Source organism: Lethenteron reissneri, chromosome 57 (assembly GCF_015708825.2).
Source record: "Lethenteron reissneri isolate LAM-NWPU_2019-01 chromosome 57, ASM1570882v1, whole genome shotgun sequence".
Classification (NCBI taxonomy): Eukaryota; Metazoa; Chordata; class Hyperoartia; order Petromyzontiformes; family Petromyzontidae; genus Lethenteron; species Lethenteron reissneri.
The window spans coordinates 4254515-4273217 of record NC_083835.1 but is presented as its reverse complement, the minus strand read 5'-3'; the positions used below and the strand labels follow the sequence as shown (position 1 = coordinate 4273217).

The 18703-nt window shown below is 50.0% G+C and overlaps 2 protein-coding genes across 2 annotated transcripts in view; one reads left to right on the top strand and one right to left on the bottom strand.

The window, feature by feature from the left end:
- The window catches only part of LOC133357260 (guanine nucleotide exchange factor DBS-like), a 408695-nt gene that overhangs the window by 158646 nt on the left and 231346 nt on the right, over nt 1-18703 (bottom strand). The gene's annotated exons all lie outside the window — the stretch shown is intronic.
- LOC133357269 (succinate--CoA ligase [ADP-forming] subunit beta, mitochondrial-like) overlaps nt 1-18703 on the top strand; it is a 43914-nt gene that overhangs the window by 14094 nt on the left and 11117 nt on the right. Inside the window, exons 2-6 of the mRNA XM_061575133.1 lie at nt 7785-7956; nt 12006-12105; nt 14907-15069; nt 16881-17009; nt 17626-17764. Coding sequence (XP_061431117.1) covers nt 7785-7956; nt 12006-12105; nt 14907-15069; nt 16881-17009; nt 17626-17764 — 703 coding nt within the window. The remainder of the gene's footprint in view (nt 1-7784; nt 7957-12005; nt 12106-14906; nt 15070-16880; nt 17010-17625; nt 17765-18703) is intronic.

Here is an 18703-nt window from a genome sequence, read left to right as displayed (position 1 = left end):
TTCCACCACTGGCTCGGTGTGACGACGACGGCGCAACGCGAAGACGCTTTTGGCTTACTCGACGGCGTTCGGAGCGGAGTGAAGCAATTGTTCAAAGTAGTTTTTAAAGCGCTAAGACTCGGCGGGAAGAACTGGAAGCATCGTTGACAAGTCGTGGATAAAAGAAAGCTGCAGTGTAAATTTCGATTTAAAGCTTTCGTGACTGCAGGGATTCATCTTCTTGGTTCTTTCGGTAAAGTCACGTAGAAGGGAAATAATAAAATAATAAAAATAAAACATAAAATAATTCTCACGACGTTTCGGCCACAACGCAAGCAGACCTGGTCTTCACCTGAGGATGGCTGCTTGCGTTGTGGCCGAAACGTCGTGAGAATTGTATTTTATTATGTTTTATTTTTATTATTTTATTATTTCCCTTCTACGTGACTTTACCGAAAGAACCAAGAAGATGAAAGCTGCAGTGGTTGGGAGGGCATGAGAGAAGGAAAGGATGACCCAAGATTAATAGGATTACAGCTTTGATGAGCTCTAATTTTTGGCCGAAAGTCAGGGGTTCGATCCCAACCCTGACGCCTGTATAAATTGAGTTTGCGTGTCTCTCTCTCTCCCCGTGGTCACGTGGATTCATCTCCGGGTCCTCTGGTTTTTCCTACCACATTTAGAAAAATGCATTGAGATTATTTGGACTATTTTGGCGCTATAAATGTCTACATTATTTATGGATAGTTCGCTTGAGAAAAATAATTTAATACCTCAGTGGGGATGGTTTTGTGTGTGTGTTTGGGTGATTTGGTTAGCCTTCTTGTACTTTGCACTACTTTAATCTTTGTACTGTTTGTTGCTGTAACGTTCTTACAACGCCCCTACTGTGACATCTGTGAAAAATAACTTTATAACTCATCGGATTTCTCCAGTAGAAATAATATCCTCATTTTGATAACACGGACTGATAAACCCTGGCATAACACCGGACAAAGACTGTGAAAAACAGGGAAAAGTTGAAGAGAGATCATCTATTACTCTTTGGTTCTTTCGGGAAAGTCACTTAGAAAGAAAAGAAATTAAATAATAATATTATTATTTAACTTATTTAATTTATTCTCTTTCTACGTGACTTTACCGAAAGAACCAAAGAGTATGGATTCCTGCAGTCATGAAAGCTTCTAATCAAGATCTAGATTATCTGTAGTTTTTTTTATTGTTCTCTCTCTCACGGTTGCCTGGCACAACCCCCCCCCCTTCACCCACCCTCAAAAAGGCCCGAAACGGCCGTCCGTGCAGCCAGCAACAAACGGCACACCCAGGATGAGCGCATGAGGGCATCTGGCGGTGGTGCCCCCGGCAACCGGTTGTGGTTAAGGGATAAACGCGCTGACGGGACTTGGTAAGCGCGGTGGTGTCAGGATTGTGCTTCATTTGTCACATTATGAGCTAAGTAGAGTGAGCACATCGCCTTGCGCTGTGAGGACGTTTAGATACATTCTTTTTTAGAACATTGATTCGATGTAAGTTAAGGGAGCAGGAGTGCAGCCAAAAAGAGCCGGTACCGCTGCCAACGCACAAAGAGATGTTTCCATTCCGGATTGGCACGCACGCACGCACCCTGTTGGTTGGCTCACGCATTAGCCCTCCGCGTGCATTGTAAAGAAACATTTTATTAATTTCCACAAAGTCCACATTGAAGAAACGCTTGCCTTCATCATGGGTGGAAATTCCTCGTTCGGACGGTTGGCGGCGGTCAGCCCTGTCGGTATGCAGCAGGGCAACCGAACGCAGTGTGCTGCTCCCTCACTTTATTGGCCCCAGAGGGGATGATGATGATGATGGGCTGGGTCGACCTTTGATCCAGATCTGTGAGGCGAGTGCCTTGCCACGGCGGCAAACGAGCCAGACGCGAGACACCACGGCTGATTTTGAACAGTTTCTAACGCCTTCAAACGAAAGTTGAAGGCGTTAATGGATGAGCTCTGTCTATCGGTCTATAGGAGGTGGAGGGTTGGGGGGGCGCTATGCAAAATCTCATAAAGGTGATCAAATAAAAATAAAATTGTATTTGATCAATGGGTGTTCCAATGGGTTTTGCAAAACTTCGTGATAGAAAAAAACCCAGCATTAAATTAATCATCCCTTTAAGCCACGGTGATGACGTCGTACAAACGCCCCTTTTGATGAGATGATCACGCGTGATGTCATCTCGTGACGTAATACCGTCGTCACTGGTGAACAATAACGTTATTACGGCACGGTGATCGACGTCCGGGGAAAAACGCACGCGGGAGTAGCGTTTCGGAATCCACTCTTACGCGTGGCAATTCTTCCTAGTCCTTTTAAAAACTGGACACCACACTGAGCTGTGTTTATTTTAACGGCCGAGTTTGTGTTTTTTTTTACGGCAGCGTTTCGACATCGGCGGGCGGGCAATATTTGGCAAAGTCGAACAAAACATTGGGAGCAATTCGCGTCAATCAAGTTGTATATACTCGGCACGTAACATCATAACAAGGGCGTTTTAAAAAAAAAATCCCTTTCCCCACAAAACACCCGCGGTCAAATTCCTTTCGGCACGGTCAATCAGTCTGTCCGACGCGTAAACGGGCTCGCATTGTTTTTTTTTTCTGCTTCAGGAAGGGCCTCCAGTTCCTCTGGACATGTTTTGTTTCTGTCTCAAGGCTCCCAACTCGTGTGCAAAGGGGGGCATCGTCGCTTGTCCAAAACTCGCCAACGCTGTTCTTTGTCCGAGTCGCGTTGTTGAGCGGCGCTGCACGTACGTAGCCAATCGTGCTAATTGGAGGTGCGGTTTTTCATCTCGTCACACCCAGCCAATGATGTTTTGCTTCTGAACACGGCCTGAATGAAATGTTCCCGGTGTTTAATTTAATTCAAAAGGTTTTTTACGTGGGAGCGCTGTGTCACTCTTACTTTTCGATTTAAAGCTTTCGTGACTGCAGGGATTCATCTTCTTGGTTCTTTCGGTAAAGTCACGTAGACGCTGTCTCCCCGACAGACCTGGTCTTCACCTGAGGACGGCCGAAACGTCGTGAGAATTATTTTACTATGTTTTTTTTTAATGACTTCCCTTCTACGTGACTTTACCGAAAGAACCAAGAAGATGGGTCACTCTTACTGTTTCGATCGGAGAGCTATGCTCCACATAGTACGTGCAGTGGCGTATGCTGAACACAAAGCAGTTCTAAAGGAAGCAGTTTGTCAATCAAGAGCAGTGTGGTTCTTAACCTTCACTGCAGCCTTGCACTCCTTTGGTTCTCAATCGTTAAAAACATGTACAATGTAAATAAATACGTAGGGTTTGAAGAAACAAAGTAAATTGTACCTGCGTTGCTCGTGCTTAAGTTGTGTTTCGATGATTTACCTTCTACAAAAAATCTGGCCATGTCTCACACCCTCCCCCCCAGGAAGGGCATCTCGCAGCTCCAGGGGTTTAACAACCACCGCTCGAGATGATTTAAAGGTGGTGCATCATAACTCCCAGTGGCTTACTAATATCGGAAGGAAGAGAGCGTTCCAGACGGGCCGCAGAAGCGCGTCTGAAAGCGCCGCGCGTGCGATGCCGTGACTCTGCTCTGCCAGATGTGTAAACGCAACGGCCGCTTCACTTCCAGCAATCCGCTGCTAGATAAGGGCCCTCTGCTCCCGGTCATGCCTGCGCCGGTCACCATGGGGTTATTTGACCACCACCACCACCACCACCATGCAGAGGTCGCATACGGGTTTTGATTCCTTACCCGTACCCGGCCGCACCAGGATCGCAAATGGTACGGGTACCCGTTCCCTACCCGTACCCGTACCCTACCCGAAATGAGTGACAAATGGTGACTCACCAGTGACTCACGGCCTACCCGTACCCGGCCGCACCAGGGTCGCAATCGGGTACCCGTACCCGTACGGGTAACCGGGTATCGGGTAGGGTACGGGTATCGGATACCCGGTTGCGACCTCTGCCATCATGTCACCACCACGCTGGTCAGTGCCGGGGTTGGCGAAGGCGGGCAGCATAGAAGCGGGGGGGAACTCTGTACGACAATGGAGTTTTTCCTCACTGCTCTCTTGCTGCCCACAAGGCAGTCTCCCAACACATGCTGTGCGTGGCGGTTTGCCCATTCGAGCGGGATTGGGGGCACACGTGCCTCTCGCTTAGCCTACGAGCTTCTTAGTGGCGACATCGCATTCCGGCTGAGTAGATAATGATGAAGTGAATGATTGTAAATGTTGTGGATTTGCTCTCCAACGCACCGGTGTGCTGTACTAGTAACGGACTGGCACGTTCTGTTTACGTGACAAAACTTACTAGTTGGCTGTGGCGGGTCGCGGCGGGTTTAACGACACATTTATATTTATTAGTTCTTTTGGTAAAGTCACGTAGGTAACAAATGAAATCAAAATTAATTTAGATTTCATTTTTTACCTACGTGACTTTACCGAAAGAACTAAGAGTATGAATCCTTGCAGTCACGAAAGCTTCAAATCTAGAATTAACATTTATATTTACGCCATCTAACGCAAAAACAACTATTATGGATGATGAAGTGAGTTTGCCAATGGCGAGTCCGGCTAATTGTCAAGTTGGCCTCACTTAAAAATATTTTTTGACGGGGACCTTTGGCCCAGAAAGCTTGTAACACAACTCGATTATAGCACTTGAGTTGAGTTACATCAACAACAAAAGGCAAAGACGGGGGGTGGGGAGGGGGGGGGGCTTATTTCAGAGGTAATAATGGTTTATTGTCGTGCACGAACATAGGTGTATTTGTATACAAGGCGTCTTTAAGTCCGCAGGCAATCTACGACGAGTGAGTGGTGCATTGTGTCAACATTGGAATGGGGAGTAAAATGTGACTCCATAATTGTTGGTGCAGGCCAGATCACTCGCTTTGCTGGCGCCAAGGTGGTGATGTTATCGCCCTCGCCTGGTATGCAGGAGGTCGTGGGTTCGATCCCCACCCTCACGACTCCTGTATATTTGGAGTTTGCGTGTTCTCTCTCTCTCTCTCTCCGTGGTCACGTGGATTCATCTCCGGGTCCTTCGGTTTTTCCCTCCACATTTAGAAAAATGCATTGAGATTATTTAGACTAATAAAATAATAAAAATAAAACATAATAATATAATTCTCACGACGTTTCGGCCACAACGCAAGCAGCCGTCCTCAGGTGAAAGAACCAAGAAGATGAATCCCTGCAGTCACGAAAGCTTTAAATCGAAAACTATTTAGACTATTTTGGCGCTATAAATGTCTAAACTATTTATGGCTGGCTCGCTTTTGAAATATAATTTAATACCTCCACATTTAGAAACACGCGTTTAGAGTATTTGGCTGCTATAAATTTCCAAGTGATGATAAGCCACTTCTCGTTGGCCTATCATTTGTGATGGCCAGGTCTCTTCTGAAAAAGAGCTATACAGCTCAGTGGGCCTTACGTGGTAAAATAGAAATCGTTCTTAGTTGAGATTAGTTTAAAGAGGCATTTGCTAACGTGACATTTCCTGGCAGAATACAACGCTTAATGGGAGATCCATATCTTTGCCTGTGCGTCACAACTGGCAGACAGGAATTTCAGACCTGTACCACACACCCAATTGGTGCTTCACTCTTGATTAGTGGGAGAGCGAAAAGTGCATTTTCTCTCATTGGCTTTGATGGGATGGGCCCGTTTTACTCTTTGGAACCTGGTCGAACAAAGGCGGTCGGTGGCCTGATTTTGAACCCAGGATCTCAGCCACCTGTCCACCTGCGTGTTACAGGACCCTGCACATCTATTTAATATCCAACAACACAGTCTTTGGTAATTCAAGTTGCCAGGCTGCTGTGGTGGGAACAGAACCTCTGGCAAGTGGGTCTGTGACGGTGGTGATATTGCTGACGCTGGTGTAGGTGGTCATGGTAGTGATGGCTGTGATGGTGGTGACTTTGGTGACGGCGGTGACCACGTTGGTGACTGCTGACGGTGGTGACGGTGGTGACGGTGGTGACGGTGGTGACTGCTGGTGGTGACTGCTGATGGTGGTGACGGTGGTGACGGTGGTGATGGTGGTGACTGCTGATGGTGGTGACGGTGGTGACGGTGACCACGTTGGTGACTAGTGACGGTGGTGACGGTGGTGATGGTGGTGACGGTGGTGACGGTGACCACGTTGGTGACTGCTGATGGTGGTGACGGTGGTGACGGTGGTGACTGCTGGTGGTGACTGCTGATGGTGGTGACGGTGGTGACGGTGGTGATGGTGGTGACTGCTGATGGTGGTGACGGTGGTGACGGTGACCACGTTGGTGACTAGTGACGGTGGTGACGGTGGTGATGGTGGTGACGGTGGTGACGGTGACCACGTTGGTGACTGCTGATGGTGGTGACGGTGGTGACGGTGGTGACTGCTGGTGGTGACTGCTGATGGTGGTGACGGTGGTGACGGTGGTGATGGTGGTGACTGCTGATGGTGGTGACGGTGGTGACGGTGACCACGTTGGTGACTAGTGACGGTGGTGACGGTGGTGATGGTGGTGACGGTGGTGACGGTGACCACGTTGGTGACTGCTGATGGTGGTGACGGTGGTGACGGTGGTGACTGCTGGTGGTGACTGCTGATGGTGGTGACGGTGGTGACGGTGGTGATGGTGGTGACTGCTGATGGTGGTGACGGTGGTGACGGTGACCACGTTGGTGACTAGTGACGGTGGTGACGGTGGTGATGGTGGTGACGGTGGTGACGGTGACCACGTTGGTGACTGCTGATGGTGGTGACGGTGGTGACGGTGGTGACTGCTGGTGGTGACTGCTGATGGTGGTGACGGTGGTGACGGTGGTGATGGTGGTGACTGCTGATGGTGGTGACGGTGGTGACGGTGACCACGTTGGTGACTAGTGACGGTGGTGACGGTGGTGATGGTGGTGACAGTGGTGACGGTGACCACGTTGGTGACTGCTGATGGTGGTGACGGTGGTGACGGTGGTGACTGCTGGTGGTGACTGCTGGTGGTGACTGCTGATGGTGGTGACGGTGGTGACGGTGGTGATGGTGGTGACTGCTGATGGTGGTGACGGTGGTGACGGTGACCACGTTGGTGACTAGTGACGGTGGTGACGGTGGTGATGGTGGTGACGGTGGTGACGGTGACCACGTTGGTGACTGCTGATGGTGGTGACGGTGGTGACGGTGGTGACTGCTGGTGGTGACTGCTGATGGTGGTGACGGTGGTGACGGTGGTGATGGTGGTGACTGCTGATGGTGGTGACGGTGGTGACGGTGACCACGTTGGTGACTAGTGACGGTGGTGACGGTGGTGATGGTGGTGACGGTGGTGACGGTGACCACGTTGGTGACTAGTGACGGTGGTGACGGTGGTGATGGTGGTGACGGTGGTGACGGTGACCACGTTGGTGACTAGTGACGGTGGTGACGGTGGTGATGGTGGTGACGGTGGTGACGGTGACCACGTTGGTGACTGCTGATGGTGGTGACGGTGGTGACGGTGGTGACTGCTGGTGGTGACTGCTGATGGTGGTGACGGTGGTGACGGTGGTGATGGTGGTGACTGCTGATGGTGGTGACGGTGGTGACCGTGGTGACGGTGGTGACGGTGGTGACGGTGGTGACGGTGGTGATGGTGGTGACGGTGGTGACATTGGTGACGTCGTTGACTGTGGTGATGTTGCTGACGGCTGCGACGGCGGTGACGCTGGCGACGGCTGCGACGGCGGGTCACGTTGCTGACGGCGCCGACGGCTGCGGCCGTAAAGCGACGTCACCGTTTGTCGTGTGTCCGCTTCTTCAGGTCATGGGGGCGCCCATCCTGCATCAGCAGCCGCATCAGCCGCAGCAGCGGCGGCAGCTGTCCCTGCACGAGTACATGAGCATGGAGCTGCTGCAGGAGGCCGGGGTCAAGGTGCCCAAGGGCACGGTGGCCACCTCCGTCGAGGAGGCCTACAAGGTGGCCAAGGGCATGGGTGAGGCACGCACCGTGGCGGCGTAGAACGAGGCCCCGGTCAATTTTGTCGAGGATATATAAGTCTCGATTTAAAGCTTTCGTGACTGCAGGGATTCATCTTCTTGGTTCTTTCGGTAAAGTCACGTAGAAGGGAAGTAATAAAATAACAACGCAAGCAGCCGTCCTCAGGTGGAGAACAGGAACATTCAGACGCTGTCTTCTCGACAGACCTGTTCTCCACCTGAGGACGGCTGCTTGCGTTGTGGCCGAAACGTCGTGAGAATTATTTTATTATGTTTTATTTTTATTTTTTTATTATTTCCCTTCTACGTGACTTTACAGAAAGAACAAAGAATATATATATAAGTCGTCGTCGTATTTGTAATGTGATCATTATATCCATAGCCCCTCCGATGCATCTTCCAAGGTTGTTGTGGCCTCCTGTTCGGCGCGATGTCCGGCGTTTCGCTGCACCTGGCAAGCGACACACGGTGTACGAGCCCAGCAAAAATACATCGGAGAGATTCTAGATTTGATGTTTTCGTGACTGAAAGGATTCATGCTCTTTGGTTTTGTCGGTAAAGTCACGTAGGTAAAAAATTAAAATAAATTAAATCACGACGTTTCGGAGGCAACACAAACTGTGATACTTGATACAGTAATTTTGCTGTGACGGTTCCACCTGAAGACGGAAGCTTGTGTTGCCTCCAAAACGTCGTGATTTAATTTATTTTAATTTTTTTACCTACGCGACTTTACCGAGAAAAAACCAAAGAGTACATCGGAGAGAGACCTCGTACACCGCGTAAACGATGACACCCCAAGCGACGGGAACCGATTTGTGTTCCGAGTATCAGTTTTGGTCACTCGTCCTCGAACGTCGGACCACTACTCTCGGGGAAATCGCCTCGCATCCCATTTGCGAAAAAGGAGGAGGAAGTTGAGGCCTGAAGATTGCTTGGCTATGAAAAATTAGTGGCGAGCTCTGAAATGGCATGCGCTAGACCGGGATGTAGTTTGCATCTACAAAGAGTTTGAATGCGCTTGTATTTCCAGACATTATGCCACAAACAAGGGGAATTACAGTTTAACACGTAGCAGGCTTTCGCGACCAATATCATCCATAAGAGGTTTTTGAGTTACAGCGTGTCAATATATAAATGTGTCGTTAAAACCCGCCACCACCCGACACGGCCAACTAGTAAGGATTGTCACGTAAACAGAACGTGGGCAATTCGTCACGAGTACAGCACTAGTCTATAGTATAGTGTATAGTGTATCGTAGTGTAGTGTATAGTAGTGTATAGTGTAGTGTATAATGTTACGTAGTGTAGCGTGTATAGTAGTGTATAGTGTAGTGTATAGTGTAGTGTATAGTGTAGTATACTAGTACAGCACACCGGTATGATGGAGAGCCAAGCCACAACATTTACAATCTGAGTACGACGTTTCGCCAGTAATTACAACTTGCTTCAGGCGACAGCCACAGATCTAGCTCTCCAACACACCGGTGCGCTGTACCAGTGACGAATTGGCACGTTCTGTTTACATGACAACCCTTACTAGTGGGCTGTGTCTGGGTGGTGGCGGGTTTAAACGACGCATATTTACGCGATCTAACCCAGAAACCTCTATTTTGAAGGGGAATTACGTCGAGTGTGGAGTGGGGTGATCTCGAAACGGGGAAGTGGCTTGGAACACGGGTGACTAATATTTTAGAGGAAGAAAGAAAACCCCCCCACAGTGCAGTAATTACGTCGCAGCAGCAGCAGCAACTTTTTGGTTGCTGGCCATCGAACAAAGAAGACGGTGGTCACCGCATCGCGCGCTTTCGGATGCGTTTCTGCGGCCGTCTGGAACGCTTTCTTCCTTCTGATATTAGGAAGTCACTCAGAGCTGCGCACTTTTAAATCAATTGGCTACGTACGGCGCGAACATACATGCATCCATCTTTTTAGGTTTGTGGGTAGAGGTAGTGTAGTGGTTAATGGGCTGCGCTACGAACCCGGCGACCCGAGTTCGATTCCAGCTCACGGCCAACACCAGTATCTGAACCAGTCGTGGGCCTCCCCTAGGTCGACTCGGCCTCAAATGAGTGCCTAGTGCGAAGTGTAAGCATCGCCACTAGGGAGCCCAAGTCGGTCGGATGCCGTGTTGGCCACCCACCCCCTCGTGCGCCTTTCCGTTAATATGCACGTGCAAGTTCAGGGTATGGAGAAAAGTCATTCAAAAGCGGAAGAGAATGGGGGTTTAGTCATGGAGTCTGGACTTGGAACAGGGCGGTATGTAAACAATGCCCAGGGTTAAGGAGTTTATCGACAGCGGAGACGGCAGGGGTGAAGAAACAACGCTCCATTGGGTCGAGACGAGAAGAGTGAAACCTCATTGTGGGGGGAGCCGAGAACGCAGAGAGGAGAGCGGAGTGCGATGTCAGCAGGCAGCCGCTGGCAAGTGAAATGCAGACTCGTTGAGGCCGGTTGAGAACTGCAGTTACGGTAGTGATCTGGCGTCCATGGTTTGGTGTTTGCTCGCGCAAACATTTTTTTATCGTTCGGTGTAGCGTTTGTAAGCCTTGGCTTTCATCCGACTTTGTTCCCATCACCGAACTCAAACCCGATTTTAAAACCTTGAGATGCTTCCGATTGCCTATTTTGTTTTTGTTGTGCGTGGGGTCGTGTTTGTTCTACGACGTGAGCATGTTTCAGCATTTCGTTTTGAATTCTTCGATTTAAAAGAAAAACAAACGGGGATGCGACCTGCAGTAACGATGCGTGTTGTCGTACATTCACTTGGCGTGAGATAAATAGCTCAACATATTTGTTGATGTTTTTATCAAAACGAGCTTTTTATTTTTTTTACATTGTATCAGAACATGCTCATTTTTGTTGTCAGTCCATTGCAGAATGAAGGTCTCCGAAAGTCACAGCCCAATTGCATTGCTTGCCATACATGAGTTAACAAAGTATACATTTTGGGTGAAGAGCCCGGGGCCGGCCCGGGGTGCGTTAGCGGTGGGACTATGCCACTCGGCTGGCCTGAGAACGCCTGGGAATTCCCCACGAAGAGCTGGAGTCTGTGTTTCGTAGTGTATTGTGTAGTGTAGTAGGTTATCGTATTGTATTATAGTATAGTAGTGTTTAGTGTAGTGTAGTAGTGGTGTAGTAGTATAATGTATAGTGTAGTGGTGTAGTAGTATATAGTGTAGTGGTGTAGTAGTGTACAGTGTAGTGTAGTAGTGGTGTAGTAGTATATAGTGTAGTGTATAGTGTAGTGGTGTAGTAGTATGTAGTGTAGTGGTGTAATAGTATATAGTGTAGTGTAGTGGTGTAGTAGTATATAGTGTAGTGTGTAGTGTAGTGGTGTAGTAGTATATAGTGTAGTGTATAGTGTAGTGGTGTAGTAGTATGTAGTGTAGTGGTGTAATAGTATATAGTGTAGTGTAGTGGTGTAGTAGTATATAGTGTAGTGTGTAGTGTAGTAGTATATAGTGTAGTGTATAGTGTAGTTGTGTAGTAGTATATAGTGTAGTGTAGTGGTGTAGTAGTATATAGTGTAGTGTGTAGTGTAGTGGTGTAGTAGTATATAGTGTAGTGTATAGTGTAGTGGTGTAGTAGTATATAGTGTAGTGTATAGTGTAGTGGTGTAGTAGTATATAGTGTAGTGTATAGTGTAGTGGTGTAGTGTATAGTGTAGTGTATAGTGTAGTGGTGTATAGTGTAGTATACAGTGTAGTGTATAGTGTAGTAGTGTATAGTGTAGTAGTGTATAGTAGTGTAGAGCTAGAGTCTGTGGCCAGGGAAATGGAGGCATGGGACCGCCACTACTCAACACGCTGCCGCCGTGATCCTCACCAGGACAAGCGGACTGAGAAATGAACAAACGAACATTTTAATTTGGCATCCTTTGCAAAACTCCGCCGCGCAGAATGCTGTTCTACTTCAATAGAATGACGACCACCACGTTCTGTCTGCCCCCTTCATATGTGTGCGGCCTCCGCTCTCAACAGCGATTACTGATGTTCGTGACCCCTGTCTGACCCCTGTCTGACTCCTTGTGTGACCTCTGCAGGCTCCACAGACCTGGTGGTGAAGGCCCAGGTGCTAGCCGGGGGACGAGGAAAGGGAGTGTTTGAAGGTGGCCTTCGTGGGGGGGTCAAGATCGTCTACTCGTGAGTAAAAACGCGCAAACGAACGTCAAAACAGAAATGGAAACGCAATGCCTGGGGGTTAAGCGTGGATGGGTCGGGGTGAGGAGTAGGGTTAGGTGGAAGGGTGTTGCCGAGGTTCGATTGGTTAGCTTAATTCGAGTTAACAAGAGAGATGTGTTGATGGGTCCATTCATTGATTGATTATTCAGAATCAGAATATTTATTTTGACTGGAGGAATCCGACGAGCTATGAAGATCTTTTTCACAGATGTCCACAGATGGTCGCATCATGCGGTTTGAGAATTTAATGATTTATGATGCACGGAAATCATATTCGCACGAAGCAAACAAAACTACGCTACTTAGACAGAAAATCAGTACAGGTGAGAAGGAAGAAATTTTAATTAAAAAAGATGTTTCAATCAAAATCACACACTGAATCGTGATACAGTTAATCATCGATTATCTGGCGAGCAATTATCCGGCTTCCAACATTATCTGCCGGTCCCTGGCTGATCCGGCAAAATCGCTCCCAAGGCTGTACCCAATCCGGCGATCGGCACCATGTACGTGACGAAGAAAAGTAGCAAAGCTTGATTTCAGTGTTAAACATTAATTGCAGTACATTATACACTACATAGAACAACTTAAACAATGAAAATACTGCACTTGTATACAATTTTCATGACTAACAACCGCTGGAGCACCGGTCTAAAGGCTGCATCAGTCCGGCGATCATCCACACGTGTTGTTGAAGGGACATAATAAAAAAATATAAAACAATTAAAAAATTATTGCCGTGGATTTCACACCTGATGATGACTGCTTGTGTTGCAGTCGAAACGTCGTGAGAATTTTTATTGTTTTATATTTATATTATTTTATTATTTCCCTTCTACGCGACTTTACCGAAAGAACCAAGAATATTAATCCCTGCAGTCACGAAAGCTTTAAATCTAAATTTAAGAGCGCCGTAGTACTACGTACATTACCCCATGATGCAGAGTCTTCGCGATTGGAGTGGCAAGTACGGTAAAGTGAACACGGTAACTTTTTTACAGTAGGATATTTATTGTTTGTCTATTTGCATGATTATTTATGCCAATTTCATATAGTAATCAAATTTAAAAAACATACACAACACCTAAAAACATTTTATACAAGAATGTGCAAAAATAAGCAATTTTAAATATCGATTAGCAGTGATTATCTGGCGTTTTTGCTAATCCGGCGCCCCCCTTCCCCTCCAATTTTGGTAATCCGGCACCCACCTTGCCCCCCAAATCTGCCGATTTCGATTTAAAGCTTTCGTGACTTCTTCTTGGTTCTTTCGGTAAAGTCACGTGACTTTACCGAAAGAACCAAGAAGATCGATGATCTGTATTTATTATAACCAAGGGATGGGGGTGAATCTGAGTTTGGCAGTTGTTGTAACACATTGTCCGCTAGAGGGCAATCTCCCTCCACGATTGCTTTTGCCAGCGAAGACCAGCATTTGTTAACTCGATAGAAAAAAATGTGCGAATGCGTGAGCAAACTTTGCAGCGTGCATTTCGCGAGTTCTAATTCGGACTTATTATTACGCCAACGGATCAAACGGACGCTGTACCACCGTTGAGAATGATGGAAAAAAAATTAACCCGTAAAAACAAAGTTTTTCACTATAAATCCTTTATATGCGTGGCGGCTAGAGTCCTCTCGTCCTCTGGCTTGAGATGGCTGCCACCTATGGGTCAGATGATTGTCTGCCACCATTAAGCAATTGGTAATTACATATAAAAAAAAATTTCTAAAAAGTGTAAAATTTTGGGAAAATTTTTTCACGAAAATAAATTGTCACGCACAACGAGTCTGTCTGCAAAATGTCAGCTCGATTGGATCACGGGAAGTGGGTTAAAAAACGACCGAAAGATTTGCACGGTCGTAAGCGCGCAAGCAAGCAAGTGAACTTAATATAAAGGATTTAAAAAAGGAACGATGCGGCCATGAGGGGGGCAGTTTGTTAGAGAGGACTAGCTTCGTCGCGGGACGCACGACGATGAGCGTCGAGCCGAGATGGACTTGAGACGTGCAGGCACGACGGAGACGTTCTCACGCCGAACCGACCCGCTTAGCCGGACACTTGCTTACCAACGGCTTCTCAAAGCTGAGCGGGGGGGGCGGCAATGTTTTAAAAGTGGCACGCGGTGGGAAGCCGTATCGTCGAACACGTCCTAAGAAGCACAAACACGCCCTGTCTTGCGGGGGTGTGTGCCTTGTCGTAGAGATGAATTGGGGATTTAAAAAAAACTGTCTGATTTTATAAGGGCGACAGATTTTTTAGTAATTTCTTTTGCCGACGTTCAGATAATTTTCACCCCGTAACAATTTGACGCACTCAACAAAAGTGTCGGCGTCGCGTACATCACTACGGGCGTCGTTCGTCTTTCGTGTGGCTTTACCGCGCTCGCTCCTGCGCGTGTGCGATGTCGCGCGTGTCCGCTGTTCGATGGCGCGCGTGTGCGATGGCGTGCGTGTGCGATGCCGTGCGTGTGCGATGCCGTGCGTGTGCGATGCCGTGCGTGTGCGATGCCGTGCGTGTGCGATGGCGTGCGTGTGCGATGCCGTGCGTGTGCGATGGCGTGCGATGCCGTGCGTGTGCGATGGCGTGCGTGTGCGATGCCGTGCGTGTGCGATGCCGCGCGTGTCCGCTGTTCGATGGCGTGCGTGTGCGATGCCGCGCGTGTCCGCTGTTCGATGGCGTGCGTGTGCGATGCCGTGCGTGTGCGATGGCGTGCGTGTGCGATGGCGTGCGTGTGCGATGCCGTGCGTACGATCGTCAGGCCCGAGGAAGCGCGGGACCTGGCGAGCCGCATGCTCGGCAAGAAGCTGTACACGAAGCAGACGGGCGAGAAGGGGCGCATCTGTAACCACGTGTTCATCTGCGAGCGCCGTTACCCGCGCCGCGAGTACTACTTCGCCATCGCACTCGAGAGAGCCTTCCAGGTGTGGCTCCTTCGTACGACACGAGTCGACGCGGCGTCGAGGGACGGTGCTTTCAGACCTTCGTTTCTTTCGTCTGTCCAGATGTGCGGTTTTTTTTTCGCAGGCGCGTTTTTTTTCCCCAAAAGTTTTATCGAACGAATGCATGGGAATTGACACACACCAGTATATTTTGAGATGTGTTTTTTTGTCTCTTTGCCAGCGTTGTTTCGGTTTTAATTTGTTTTAACGAATGAGACAGAAGTTGCAGTGACAGAACACGCGTGGCCAACAAGGACACTCGATTGATTTTGGTAATTTTGAAGTTCTGTGCAAAGCGAGTTACTACCGGCCAAGACTAATTGGAGAATCTATTGAAATTGAGGGAAATAAAAATAATTTTAACCGTTTGGATAGCTACAGACTTATTGCTGCTTGGAAGCAAATCCTCAAATAATACATTGTTTAAACGCATGCCTATACAGGTCCCCAGATATCAATAGGGATTACCGTTGAACAATAGGCAGGAGGTACAAGAACAATGGGCTTGCATAATGTACATTGCTTACCATATAAATAACCCAACCGCCAATGGATACTAAATTAAATTTCGATTTAAAGCTTTCGTGACTGCAGGGATTCATCTTCTTGGTTCTTTCGGTAAAGTCACGTAGAAGGAAAATAATAAAAATAAAACATAATAAAATAATTCTCACAACGTTTCGGCCACAACGCAAGCAGCCGTCCTCAGGTGAAGAACAGGTCTGTCGGAAAGACAGCGCCTGAATGAACACCACCAGGCTTGGCAGCGTATATTTATAATGTTTTATTTTTATTATTTTATTATTTCACTTCTACGTGACTTTACCGAAAGAACCAAGAAGAAGGATACTAAATTGTCATTTATATGCATTCATTAACCCCCCCCCCACTTCGCTCAAGAAGGGCTCAGTGGTTTGGCTGTTGGGGGGCGATATTGATATTTTGGCTGATTCACTCAAGTAATTTGTAATTTTCTAAATTCGCAAAATTGGACTGTGACCGTGGCACGCAATGGCTTACCCTTGATCAAACAACATCGCAGGTTCCTTAACATCCACTGTGGATCTTAAACTACCACTTCTCCTTTAGTATGGCTGATGTAGAGGCAGAGCGACGTGTAATAATAGGGTTTTTTTGCCAGGGCATGCACGGCATTAGCCAGTGCGGCCACTGGGCTGAAAACCGCGAAACCTCTTCAGCAGGCGGCGAATGCGCTCTACTGCTTAGCCACGTGCCCACCTTCAAGTCGACGCAACGTCTGTTAGGCCGAGATGGACACGGTCTCTTTGTCTGCAACAACAACAACAGCCGCCATTCGCCACTAAGTGGTGGTGATGTTTCCGTGGCGCTTGTGCCAGGCTAGGTGCACTCCGAGGCCACGTGATGTGTCAAAGGTTGGCTGGCAGGAGGTCGCTGCACAGACCCGGGCGCCATGGGTTGACTTGATTGAGATGACTGGCTGATGTGTACCACCTGTGTCTATATGCACGCAAAAGACAAAGATCCCCCATGTAGCCTTTAACAGACTGTAGGAGTAAGCGCTGTCGGCAAGCAACCTATAAGGGCGATGTTTACACACTGCACCATTTGAGGCCGAGTCGACCTAGGGGAGGACCCAGGACCAGTTCAGATAATCGTCACTGGCGTTGATGGCCGCGTGCCGGAATTGAACCCGGGCCGCCGGGTTTGTCGCGTGGCACGCTAACCGCTGCGCCTCCGTTCTCCGCACACGCTCCGCACGCTCCGCACGCACCGCACGCACCGCTCCGCACGCACCGCACGCGACGCCGCAGGGCCCGGTGATCATCGGCAGCTCCCACGGCGGCGTCAACATCGAGGACGTCGCGGCCGAGAACCCCGACGCCATCGTCAAGGAGCCCATCGACATCATGGAGGGCATCAACCACGAGCAGGCCCTGCGGGTGAGTAGGCGGCACCACGGAGGGGACCGCGGGGGGCGCAGGAACGGTGAGACGGCCTTCATGCGGCAGTGGATAGATTGTGGCATCGCGTTGATGGTTATGAAGATGACAGGCGGCGTTGATTTTCGTAGGACGAGAGGCGGGGGGGGTGGGGTCTAATGAGAAATGACTTAACGCCGCATGCGCTTGCGCGCGGGATCGACATACAGGATGTGCGCTGAACTACATTTCGCTCCGGACGTGGCCAACCGCGCTGATACGGAGGTGAGCGGAGGGGAGGCGTGACAGGGGAGCACGGCGATGCAACCCGCCTCCGCCGCTGGGGCATGCGCGGCGACGTCGGCACCGTCCGCTTGCGTGCCCAGCCAGCAAAACTTTTTTTAATCTCTTCACGTGATTTAAAATACTCCCGCAGTGTACGTTTGGGTCGAACCCACGTATTGTTCGGTGCGATGTCGCGACATTTCTCTCCGCGCGCTGGGAGCTTCTTCAGCAACAGAACAACGTTCAAATAAAAAAAACGCTTTTTTCTGTCGTCGTCTTTCTCCAGTCTCCCGCCGCTTTCTCCTTCTCTCTCCCGTCAACCCTTCCCCCCGTGACCCCGTCCGCTCGGCAGGTGGCTCAGAAGATCGGCTTCCCCGACGAGCTTTGTAACGACGCGGCCGAGCTCATGATGAAGCTGTACGGCGTGTTCATGAAGTATGACGCCAGCATGATCGAGATCAACCCCATGGTGGAGGACTCGTCCGGAGCAGGTTCGCGCTGCCTCCGATCAACCCGACGCAGCCGCCGGCCGTCATCGCCGTCATCGCCACCATCGCCGGCATCGCCACCATCGCCCTCATCGCCCTCATCGCCGTCATCGCCGTCATCGCCGTCATCGCCACCATCGCCCTCATCGCCCTCATCGCCGTCATCGCCCTCATCGCCACCATCGCCGTCATCGCCACCATCGCCGTCATCGCCACCATCGCCGCCATCGCCCTCATCGCCCTCATCGCCGTCATCGCCACCATCGCCGTCATCGCCGTCATCGCCGCCATCGCCGCCATCGCCGCCATCGCCACCATCGCCACCATCGCCACCATCGCCCTCATCGCCCTCATCGCCCTCATCGCCGCCATCGCCGCCATCGCCACCATCGCCCTCATCGCCGCCATCGCCGCCATCGCCGCCATCGCCACCATCGCCACCATCGCCCTCATCGCCACCATCGCCACCATCGCCACCATCGCCGTCATCGCCACCATCGCCCTCATCGCCACCATCGCCCTCATCGCCGCCATCGCCACCATCGCCACCATCGCCGTCATCGCCGCCATCGCCACCATCGCCGCCATCGCCCTCATCGCCGCCATCGCCGCCATCGCCGCCATCGCCGCCATCGCCGCCATCGCCGCCATCGCCGCCATCGCCGCCATCGCCGCCATCGCCGCCATCGCCGCCATCGCCGCCATCGCCGCCATCGCCGCCATCGCCGCCATCGCCGCCATCGCCGCCATCGCCGCCATCGCCGCCATCGCCGCCATCGCCGCCATCGCCGCCATCGCCGCCATCGCCATCATCGCCGCCATCGCCACCATCAACCCATGATGAGCCTCATGAAGATGCGGTCGCTATGCCGCCCCATATGAAGCAACCATCTTAACCTGCTCACGTTGCTCACTTAAAACAACCCCCAACTCTTCTCCCCT